General features: G+C 35.9%; 1 protein-coding gene across 7 annotated transcripts in view; it reads left to right on the top strand.

The window, feature by feature from the left end:
* The window catches only part of LOC134536609 (alanine--tRNA ligase, cytoplasmic), a 54,659-nt gene extending 43,205 nt beyond the window's left edge, over positions 1-11,454 (top strand). For 4 of the 7 annotated variants that reach the window (XM_063376415.1, XM_063376411.1, XM_063376404.1 and 1 more), the window contains exons 17-19: positions 3,284-3,454; positions 3,554-3,667; positions 5,438-6,827. In XM_063376415.1, coding sequence (XP_063232485.1) covers positions 3,284-3,454; positions 3,554-3,667; positions 5,438-6,376 — 1,224 coding nt within the window. In that variant the 3' untranslated portion in view covers positions 6,377-6,827. Of the gene's footprint in view, positions 1-3,283; positions 3,455-3,553; positions 3,668-5,437; positions 6,828-11,048 lie in introns of those variants that run through there. The other 3 variants (XM_063376434.1, XM_063376425.1, XM_063376442.1) reach the window with 2 other exon arrangements.
* The last annotated feature ends 1,006 nt before the right edge of the window (positions 11,455-12,460 follow it).

The following is a 12,460-nucleotide window of genomic DNA, read 5'->3' as shown; positions in this document are numbered from 1 at the left end:
AGAGTTCAATACATACAGAAGCCTTCGATATGGAAAATCTAATTAACACTACACAAGATGCTTCAATGAATCCAATGAACTACCTAATATACTCAACAATAAAGATTTGGCCAAAGGTTTGGAGGAAGAGACAGATAAGCAGGAGGCGCAGTAAAAGGATAACATCCATCGTAAAAGAAAAAGAAAAGCTGATCCAGATTCATGGCAAAGAAATATAAAAAAAACAACAATGCAGGAGTGGCAAGACATACACAAGTAGAACAGGAAAAATAATAGACGAGAAGATTTTTCAGCCCATAGTTAATTGTAGCTGTAGATGGTGAACACCAAAATAAGTACTGATGGTAGCCCAGTTCGGTGGCTGAAAATAAAATGGTTAAGATTTGTCAAAGAGCAGCCGTCAATAATCTATTTCAAGTATGAGTTAAGTGATCCCAATTTCTTGGCACTTAACACTTCTAGGACAAACAAGAAATGGAAGCCTATTGTTTGGAATACTATTGAACTTACTCAAAAATACCAAGAAAAGATAGCAGTTTCATTTGCAAAGAAAAAAAGATCTCATTCATATGCTGAGAACTGGTGTCATACCATACCTGGTGACTATGCAGCATTTATAGAAGGCATCCCCAGCAAAAAAGGTCTCCGTGACTTGGTTCCATACCAGGAGGATAGTGAAGAAGAGTAGTGGAAGACCCAAAGGACTTAACAATTGTCTGTGATGCTATGTCGCAGAAAATATGTAGCAATTTTGTCTTCCTATACATACAAATAATTGTGCAGGCCTATATGTTTAAAAAGAAATGTGTGTTGATAATAAGTTCATGATTTTGTTGTTGATTTCTTCAAATGAATAAGAACTACAAAAATTAAACCACTTTATACTATTCTATGTTAAAGAAAATAGTAATAGTGTTTAGGGTGAATATTTGAACAAAGTTTATTAAAACATTTGATTAAAAATAAGCGAATGACGATGTTGATTGCTTAAATGAATATTATAATTAAATACCTACTCAAAGAACTTGATATAATATATATATATTATACAATATTATTGTTTTAAATTTTGATGAAGAAAATGTGGTGTTTTTGTGTGACTTTTTGAACTTAAAAATTACACAAAGTTTAATGAGAAATTATTTTTGGTAAAATGTGGATGATCATTTTTTTGATTCCTTTCAATTGAAATTAAAAATTCTTTAATAGAATATTTAAAATTTATTAAACTAGCATGGTATTATTACTGTCATTAACTTAACAAGAGATAATAAGTGCACATCTGTTGTATGTCCGATATTTCAATTTATTCTGAAGCACAGACATTGTATGTCTACAGAATTAACACAATAAAAATTTATTAAATTTAAAGTTGTAACTTGTTAGCATTGACACTTGTTCATCATGTACAATATACATTTACTCATTCAATAAAAATAATAGTTATAGTATAATTTGTAACCGGTAGTTGGGATAACAATATGAAATCTTCTTTTTCAGTTTCTCACAAGTTTCTGAAAATGGATATACAATGACTGTGCTTTAAGCCATCGCATCATTGTAGATCACTAATGTGTACAAGTTGAGGCTAGGGCCTCTAATTAACTCATAGCTCCTGAAGCGTAGATGCTGAGGCTATTTTGCAATGGCAGATTGGATAATTTCACTAACTGCCAACAACCTTTTACTTGCAACAGGCGATCTACCACTGTATCCCTTCTGGAGTGAGATCCGACGTGCCAGTTTGCATTTAATTAACGTAATTAAATTAATACAATTGTTTTAATTTAATTAACGTAATTAAATTAATACAATTGTTTTCTTATATGCACTCAACACCATCTTCTTTCCTAGATATAAGCACACGCGCTGACTGGTAGCCCACCGCCAGGGGTGCATGTGTCACTGGTACCAACCCAGACGCATCCAAACACCAATGTGGACCACAAGGCCCAAGCTCCTGCCCAGCATGGTTGAAACTGTTCTACCCTGACCAACTCTTCTTCCTGAACCATCCTTTTTGTCCTGTACTGAACCTGCCTGCTTAATGCTTGCACTATTTAACCACTCATGAATGAGCCCAGGGTTTTCCCTGTGTCTAGGCTGGTTTTACCTGGGCCCACCAGTCCATTTTTCTTTGTTTTTTCCTTGTTTGTTGACCATATTCCTATTGTGGAATATTGTGTGGCGTTAAATCCTGACAACAGCAATTTTTGCTTAATTTGTGTTTTTTTGTAGTTTTCTTCTGCAGACATACATGTGCTAAGCAATGGTGTATGTCCATAAGCCTACATCAAGTCATGCACTCCCATTGCACAAATATTTCAAAGATAATACCCACCTTAACAGTTGTAGTCTAGAGTTAGTCATGGCATCAATTACTGCCATGGCATGTCAATACCTGCCATGGCAGGCCAATCGCTGAACAAACCACACAATGCATGCTACTCTTTGCATGGCTGAAACCCAGCATGATTAGGCACAATGACTTCGGCCTGGGATGCACTTAGTGTCTTCCCTAACCCAGACTCCTCCCAAAACTCATATACTTAGTTAAGTTAGGAAAAAAAGTGGCACAAAAAGCTGAAATGCATTTTAATGTTGGTTTTACACCGTAAGTCTATTGCATTTTCATTGCTGAAAGATTTGGCTGCTAAGCTTTCTATGTACCTGGATTATATTTTCGGTTCTCTGTGGCAGTTAATTTGTTGAGAACTGAGAACCGGGACCGACCCATCAATAGTTTTTTGTACTAATTAGAGGGCTGACATCTAATGGAATGTAAGTAATGCTTAAGTCATCTTATAACCAACTTTCAAATATTAAAAGTACTTTGGCAGATGTTTGTGTAGCAAGTTATAGTTTTTGAATTTTAAGCAAGTGGGGAGTCATAATTTCTATAGAACTGTGCTCATAATTATATTTTAACAGGCACTGTAGCTATATAATAACTAAAAATGTTAACTTTTTAATTTTTTTGTTAAATTGAGCTGTATGTGAATTACTGAGAGTTCATTCATCTCTGCTAACTCAGAAATTGTGATTGTGATTCTCTGGTAGCTTCAAGTGCAAGCTCGCTCCAAGTGACGTATGGAGTTCTAAAATAGCTTCAAAAGATCATGTCACTTCATTAGTTTTTTTAGTTAAAGAAATGGCTGACTAAACCAGATATTTCATTTTAACAGTGTTCAAAACACTATTTAGGAAGTATATTGTATAATATTTCACATTTTTTATCACAAACAATAAGTTTTGATGATATTTACTGTATTTTGTTTTTTAGGATGAAATGAGGAACATTTTGAAAAACTTGAAAAAGAAGCTGGATGACAAAGACCGTGCAAATAAAGCGTCTGTTGTCACAAATGTCACTGAGGAAGCCAAAACACTTCTTTTGGCCAATACAAACATACCATTTCTGGTGCACGAGTTTGACGCTGATTCGAACTCAAAGGTAACCAATCTGCAGGTGTACATTCAGCAAGTTTACTGTGAACCGGTGTGATGTAAAATGTTTTCAGATGTTGATGACACAATGACTTGATTGTTACAGGCACTAGATAGTGCTTTGAAGCAGGTGAAATCCTTATCTCCAGAGACAGCAGCCATGTTCTTCAGTGTCGATATCGATGCTAAGAAGATAGTTTGCTTAAGTGCTGTGCCCAAGGTACAGTCTATTTGGCCTCATTATTTTTTTTAAATTCCCCCCCCCCCCCCCCCCTCACTTTTGATGGCTAGTTAACATGTGAATTTCAAATAATTTCCTAGAGTAGGTGCACTTTGAAAAAATAAATTCTTAAAATGGTATTTTCAGTTCCTCTCACATTTGACTGTGAAACAACATTAAAATATTTCAAATGGTTTATTGGTAGTTCTCTTTTTTGAACAGTTGGTTAGATTATAAGGGCTGCTACAGGTATATAAAACAGGGAAAAGGTCAGAGAAATTAATGTCAGGGAATACCTGAAAAAGTCAGGAAAGTGCCAAATATTTCTTGAAATTCTTCTTGTGACAAAAAAATTAAATGGAAAATACTGCTTCTGCCAATGTTTACACACTTAATAAATGCTAAACCTTAAACCACTACGAAATTTGGTTGATGTTAGTTTTCAAGAGATCCTGAGCTTTTTTACAGTAAACATTTGGCGGGGAAAATTTTTTAAATTCTGCTTGTTTACATATGATAGCCTGTATTCGATAGTTTTAGGTGAATCAATAGCATTTGTTTACAAACACATGCATCTATCTAAAACGGCATTAGTTTTGCTTACATGAACCATTTAAACACACATCTTTTTCCCCCAGAAAGCAACACCAAGTGGCACGCAAAATTATTTGTCTGGATTGTCAAGGAAACTTGTCAGTTCAGATTTGGAAAACCTGTGTAAGTCAGGAAATTTTGGAATTCCAAGCTAGTAGCAACCCCTGTTACATTAGCTACATTAAAAATACTGTTAAATCATTTGAACAATTAAGTTAGGTACATTTAAAATGCTGTAAGTTACTGGTTCAGTTGGATAAGTTATATCAGCGACATTTTAAAAACCTTTGTTTCAGAATTTTAATTTTTCAATTGAAATAGCATTAAGTATTCATAAGTATGCCATTCTTCTAAAAATGACTTTGTTGCAGCCTATTAAATTTTTACTGTAGATGCTGGATTTTTGTCATGTGGTGAGGCAAGGAGGTTAAAATAGTGTCAGTGCAATTTTGCCTTTAACTTTTATTTTTAAAATATTCCACACACAAAATTAATGTTTCAACATTCATATTGACATTGCTTTTGCCTTCGAATCAATCTTGCAGTCCGCTTTTTCCTCTAAAATTGAGTTGCATTTGACGTACATGCAGTTGATTAAGAGATCAGAAATCCTTTTTTAATTACTGTGCATGCACATAACAAATCATATGTAATCATAACTGCAAACTGCCCATGCTATATTTATATTATTTATGCCAATCTACTCAATAATATTGTTGTTGCACATATTTTAAATGTTAGAAATTAATCTTCATACTTAGCATGAGTAAGCTATTATTTTATACCGTGTTTTGCCAAGTTTTCATTGTCTCTCAGAAAATTTATTTCATATATGTTTACATATTTATATATTGAGAATTTTTCAATTCACAAATTAAGTCTTGAAATGTAATAGGATCAGCATGTGGTTGAGTGGTCAGATATCTCACTTCCTACCAAAAGGACTCGAGTTTGATTCCTGGCAGGGGTTGGATTTTTCACAAGTGTGAAACATGGCGGGCATTGCCGAAGCAGGTGGGTTTTCTTAGAGTACTCCCGTTTTCTACCTCCAGTGCTCCATTCTCATCTTGTCACCCCTCGTCATCTCCAGTGACCTGAATGTCTGGTTTTTTTGTGATTGTGTTGGGTGCAAGGCAGTGTTTATCCAGACTGCTGGGCATCGATGGACTCTTGCAGGCTGCGGTGGAGAAGGGGCTGAAGGCCAGCGAGTGGGTGCAGCACGTCTCCGGCCTGATGCAGGGCAAAGGGGGCGGCAAGGCCGAGTCCGCGCAAGCCACGGGCACCAACCCCTCCTGCCTGCAGGAAGCGATGGCCCTGGCCAAGAGGTTCGCCAGTGATAAGCTGGGGCAAGCCGTTCCAGTAGTCAACGTTCCTCGCCAGGTCGTGAGCAAGCCGGCCGGTAACCAGGCCGCGAGCAAAATGCCCAAGATCACCGCAGAGTCCCCGCAACCCGTTAGCAGTGGGAAATCATCAGGTCCTGTTCTGTACGCGGATGCCAAGAATGTAACGTCATGCATGCCTCTGATAGCAGCTCGTTGCTCCGGGAAAACAGTTAATTTGACTTCCTTGTCGGAAGCAGCAAAAAGCAGTTTAATCCCGAGCGGTTTGGTGAGGATTCTCCAGTTGAGGCAGACTCCGCTGTACGAAGATGCTAGCAACAAGGTTTTCTTGTTTGGGAGCAGCGCCATAGCTCTGTACTTGTCTGGCGAGAAGCTCCAAGGTGGTCCGTGCATCTTCAGGCAGTCGGAGGTGCTGCAGTGGCTCCACTACGCTGACAGCACTGTCCTGCCTGCTGTCTCAAGTTGGGTGTGTTCGGGTGCGGGTGGCGAGCTCGTGGCGCAAGGGGGTGCCAACAATCACAAGGAGAAATGCCTTCAAGTCGTGAAGCACCTAGATGAATGTTTCCTAACAAAGACTTTCTTGGTGGGTGAACGGTTTTCGTTGGCAGACATAGCTCTCTTTTCCTCCTTACTCGCACTTTATCAGAAGGCTTTCAATCCAAAACTGCAAAAACAATATCCTCATATAACACGGTGGTTCAAGACCATAATGCAGCAGCCTGATGTAGAGAAAGTCATTGGGGTGGTTACATTATGTCAGACCTCAAATCACTGAAAGTCTTCAGTAAGATGCCTTAAGGATTTGCCTTAATTTGAATTTATGCAAATTGCTGCAAATAATTATTTTTTTAAATTATTTTTTTTATCATATGTATATTCTTATTTGGAAATGGAATGTATCATTAATAGTTTGATATGATTGTAACAATTAATTAGCATCTGGTTTTAAGAATATTTACTTAAAGAAACATTTTATCTTAATTTATATCAAACATTATTTTATTTCAGTTCTTCAATGTAGAAATATATTTAAAAATAAATACATTTTAGGTTAGGGTATGTGGTGAAAATTTTAACTAAGTAATGTGATTTTGTCTGTAAGATACTTTAATTTTGAAGAGTTTTTGTAACAGTGATACTCAACATACATTGTATTTACACATATAGCTACTTACTGTAATCTGCAAGAGGGGAAAATATAAAAATAAACCAGACAGAGACTGAGAGAGCATGTGTGTGTGTGAATGCACGCCATTCTTTATAGTTTGTTGTTTGCCCTCCCACTCTTATCGTAAATGTTCATGAACTGACACGGTACACAAAACACCACGTGTCTATCTCAACAGGTTTTTGTGTTGCAACTGTACCCAAACATTATTTTTGGCATGAGATTTCCCACATGCATTCTACGCAGGGTTGCGACCAACCGGTAAAACCGGGAAAAGTCAGGGAATTTTACCAGCAGGGAAAAGTCAGGAAATTTTTCAAATAATCAGGGAAAAAATTAAATCTTGTCTAAAGTTCCTGCTGCAGCATTATCCAGCTTAATATTATTCATAGTCTTTGTTAATTGTATGTAGCGAATTATTAACTGAAATTCTGAATACTATAATTTATACGAAGTTTGACATTTTAATGAAGCCGTTTTTGATGACGCGGGTCAATGAAAAACTCTTTGCTGTGTTTGCGTTGCTGATAACAACTGGCTGGCGCGCGCGCGCAAGCATTGTATTGCCACCATAGTAATGGTACGTGTACCAAATTATTCTATGCTTATTAGTTTTATAGCTCATAGTACACCGATATGACCGAGATAGTTTTATTTTTGTTTCTCGTATTATTGGCAACTGTGGTACAAGTACACGAACATTTTGGGATGAAAACGTGTTTTTTTTTTTGTTCCCAGTCGTATAGTGCTTCTCTACGTTTTATTTTTCAGATGTACTATTTATTTTATTTTGCTGTCCTCTTTGTGTAAATGTTTTGATTAGTGGCGTGTACAGGTTTTCAGTATTATTTAGTAAACTAGTCGGGCTTTGTTCTGAAGATAAAAAGGAGAGAATAGAAGTAGAAGACAAAGATGAAAAAAAAAATGTGCGCGGGATCAGATATGAACGTGTGGGCTTGGGAAGAATATTGCCGTTGCTGAAAGCTAAGAGTAAAGGTGAATAATGAGTTAAAGTGTTTATTCGGTTATATTCAAATTTTTAGCCCTTTACTTTTATGGAGTAAACCATTTTTTAAATGAATTCCAATACAGGATAAGAAAAGTGAAAGGTAAATATTAAGAGTAGCTTATCATTAGACTTGCGCATAATAGTTCGCGACCGGGAGCGCTCCTTTTATGCTGGAATCACAATGCCCCGACGGCCCCGACACGACAGGCCCGACAAGTTCAATAGCCAATGAAATACAAGCTCGCCGTGACATCAGCCCGACACAATACGCACCCCGACGGCCAGCAAGGAATATAGGTATTCTATTTCTAATTTCGTTGTGTCGGGCTGCCCGACAGAAAAGAAAACGGCAACGGAAAGGAAACAGTACAGAACTAAATTTCAAAAATATTTACCTACTTGGTATATATTTTTGCTGAAAAGTGAAATTTCGTTTTACGTGTGGGTGAATTGAAAAATTTGTAGCTTGCCTTAGTCTGTTTGTATAAACATAAACAGTTATAATCATGTTTATGGTTAAAGACGTTATTTTAGAATCCATCTTTTAACATTTCGTTTCTTTTTAATTATTCGCACAGCTAACATCAGGAGTATTTTTCTGTCCCTCACTGACATATCTTTATCTTGTTTCCTTGTAAATATAATAAACTACTCTTTGTTTTACCAATAAACTTAACCTTACTTCGTATCGCAGACGACTAATGTTTTTTTTTTGCACTTCAACTGTCAATAATAAATAAAAGAGCCTGTCGTGTCGGACCAGTCAGGGCACTGTGATTCCAGCTTTAGTTCGCAGCTCCTTGGCGAACTGGTCCGCTATTTTAGTTCGTCCGCTCCCATCTCAAATTCAAAGAAGACAGGTCACAGATAGTTCGTTCGCTTTGCTACCGCTACTGCAGGCGATCTTCTTTGTATGTTATAGTAGTTATTTTTTATAAGGATCAGTGTTGTGAACGCCTAGATTATTATCCTTTTTTGGGTTATTATACATCAAATGAGTAAATAAAACAAAAAATTTTACATAATTGGGTAAAATGGCGTATATAACAGTTCTGTTTTTAATCTTAACATACACTATAACCGAAAATTTTTTTTAAGTTTTAGAAATATTCAACAAAAAATGTGTTATTATTTACAGGCAACAAAATTACGTACATTATTAAGAAAAAAAGACCCATTGCTCTTCTAATTTGTTACCTTACAATTAGACATAGAAAAACTAATCAAAACTCTTAAGTAAGAGTGTTTGCTAATATTGCTTAAGAATGTGTATGTTCATTGGTATATATAATTCACTAAATATTAGCAATTTCATCATCACTTAACATACACTATAATCGAAAAAATTTAATTTCTAAAAGCTATTATTGTCTGATTTTGGTTTGACATATATTTGTGTATGTTATCTGATAAGTTAGTTAATATGCAAAAATAAGAAGGTTTTACGCTTAAAAAAATTGATGAGATTGTTAGGCATGGTCAGGGAGTAAAAATGATTGTCCTGGAAAAGTCAGGGAATTTATTCTTTACAGTTTGGTAGCCACCCTGCTACGGCAACATTCCACGACAAAACTGCTGCAAAGGGCTTGGTTTCCTTTATAGGAAAAACCTAGTACTGAGCCGAACCAGGTTCCGATTATCGAAACCGGCCGATATAATCAATATCGGAGCCGTGCACGATTCACATAAAAAATGCCGATATTAAAACCGATAAATTTGTACGTTTTAATACTTAAACATTGTTTTTTATTACATGATCCCAACCGAGTTTATTTATCCATTTCTACAAAATTTTCGCCGAACAGAAAGAAAAAATATGGTTACAGTCTACAGTGTATGTTTATGCGTTAAAAAATCAAAATACAAAAGTATAAAAAGGTGCAAGTAGTTTATGAACTCGGGTTATGCCGGGCATTGTAAAATTCCAACTCGAGGCATTCAAAAAGTGATAAGTTATATTTAAAGTTATGGTCATTGATTTGTGTTATTACATTATATTTCTAAAGTAAAATATATCGGCTTCATCCAACACACTAATAATAACATTTAGGCAGTATTGGTAAGTTAGTATCAGAAAAGGCTCAGAATCTGTATCGGCTTAGCACTAGAGGAACCTACCAATAAATTGAGTAGTGTGCCATCTTTTCTCTCTTGGGGCAGGAGACGGGTTAAAAAAAATGACAATAAACTGGAAAAGAAATGCAAGTATTAAAAATAGTTTTCTTGGGCCATCAAAAGGGTATAGATAAAGAACGCAGCAATAAGCTGACACATGGACCATAAAGACTTCTCTTGTATTTTACTGAAGACAGATTTAAGGTGCGATTCATATTCGTGGACAACCCTTAAGGTAAAAAAATTTTTTTTGTCCAAAATATAAATTATAGGTATGATTCATATGCAGAGGCAATCCTTCTGTTGGTATATTCGGTGATTTAGAAACATAATGCAATTTAAAAAGTTTAAAAAGATTTTTGTGTAATTTTTTTAGTTAATTATTCACCTTAGTTATTATCAGCAGCTACATAAACTGTAGTACCATGTTTTACCGCATAATTGTCACACGTGCATAATCATTGCACAGTTATTTTAGGACATCAAAATTCGGAGAAAAAAAGTTCTCAGACAAACGTCGCATGATGTTTTTAGATTCAGAGCGCTTAGTGTAGGTAGTTTTCCCGTATTTTAAAGTTAAAATCTAATATTCATTTGGATTTTACAGCTTAATTATTAATTAACAGAAATACAAAGTTGTCTGATATGTAAATTTTCTTTTAAAAACATTTTCAAATGTTTTAAAACCTTTATCTTTTCGTCTTTGTCGCAGTTCAGTCTTGTCTCTGGACAAGATTTTGGAAACCTCGCATATCTTCAGAAAAAAATGTGCCTGTAAATTGGTTAAAAGGCATGCAAGTAAGCATGCACTGCAGATGAACAAAATTTTAAACATTGCTGTTTTAGTGAAATTGAAATAGTGATCACATTGCTTTCATTACGAGTTTAAACGTACTGGAACCAAAGCGACATTAGTTTATTTCTCGATAGAAAGGTCACCAAGAGAAAAAAATTTCCAGGTACTTTTTGTAGATAACCTGACTACAAAAGAATCTACATTTTGTCACCAGGTTTGACAGATTAATAGCTTTGTACAGTCTAAAAGGTGGGCCATATCACTTATTTTTCATGCTGTTGAAATGGCATTACCGATGTTTAGCTTGAAAGCAAGCTAGCTTGCAATCAAGAATTTGTGCTGATTTGGATGTGTTTCAGACTTTGTCTAGCGGAAGAGCTTATTAAAGTGAGGGAAACTAACACCTTCAGGAAAAGAGGAAGGCCTTCTCCAGAGAAGCAAGCTAGTCAGGAAAGGAATGAAACAGAGACCGCTGGAAGCTGTGAATCTTGGCTCCCCGCACATAAGTCGAAGACTCAATTAGATGCAAAAACAGTGTGTGTAGTAATTCCTGTTCGCAATTCTACTGCAAGAAAAGCAAAATGTGTTTGTGTTTAGACCAGGAAAGGAGATGTTTTACAGAATTTAAGAAGAAATAATCAGCTATGTAAACATATTGCAGACCTACCAACTTTTACGGTATTTCCGTAATTTGTAAGCAAAATAATCTACATTACGTTTGTATGGAAATTCTAAGTATGTTGCACTTTACAAGATTACAATTTATTTCGTCTTTTATTTCCTCCTGGTAGTGGAAACTTTTTTATTAATGGTGTGTGCGTTTTGTTTGTTACAATGCGGCAGCTCATCTTGGCGTATTTTGTCACGTAAACAAGTTAAGGTAAAAAGTATTGAACGTAACTAAATTTATCTATCTGAAAAGAAACCTTGAAACAACTGAAAGGGAAATTTATTCATATGACGTCTAGTTCCGTGGCAGAAATGGCGGTGAGTGCTGTTGGGTTGTAATGTTTGTATGTGTTCAGAAGTTTAATCTTTATGCTTGTGTATGAAGATATTTAGTGAAGTTGTTTGTGCCATTATAACGTCCAAGGACAATGAAAAACAGCATGGACAGATGTCAAAATATTCAGAATTATTTCTGTGGATCGCTAAAAGTGAAAAAGACCCAAACTATGTGTTTTACAGTGTGTGCTGTTTTGATATAAAATTTTCTCATGGAGGGAAGAATGATGTTTCTAATCGCTTGAAAAGTTTGAAACATGTAAGTACAGTAAACCCTCGATAAATCTGACTAAAAGGGGGGAGAAGTTGTCTGAGTTATGATTTGTCCAAGTTATCAAGTGGATAATTTTAGGTTACACCCAAAGATAACTACATACCAGTGTTATGAAATAAAAGTATACAAAGTGGTATCAGTTTAAAGACAGTTGCAATGTAATACATAATTTATTATTCAGCGTCTTTTAAGTAAAGCACTGCAAACATTCTGCAGAAAAACACAAGTCCGTAGTTGCGTATGGCCGCTAGCAAGGTCAACTGTAAGTAGCGAGCATGAGACGGCCAGGCAAGGTCGCGCACACGGTCACAATAGTCTGCCGGCGCGCTGTGCGTATCTATCAACTCAGCTGTTGCTGCGTTGCCGCCGCACGTACCTCGTACACAACACCAGGCATAAAATTTTTTTATGTTTTTCCAATTTTGAAGGCTCAAAATATCGGCGCTGCTTATACATAACAATATACGGTATAAAAACTGAATTTTAGGCTAC

This window comes from Bacillus rossius, chromosome 1 (assembly GCF_032445375.1).
Source record: "Bacillus rossius redtenbacheri isolate Brsri chromosome 1, Brsri_v3, whole genome shotgun sequence".
NCBI classification, from domain to species: domain Eukaryota; kingdom Metazoa; phylum Arthropoda; class Insecta; order Phasmatodea; family Bacillidae; genus Bacillus; species Bacillus rossius.
Note: the sequence above shows the minus strand (reverse complement) of the source record. Positions and strands in the feature narration are given on the sequence as shown.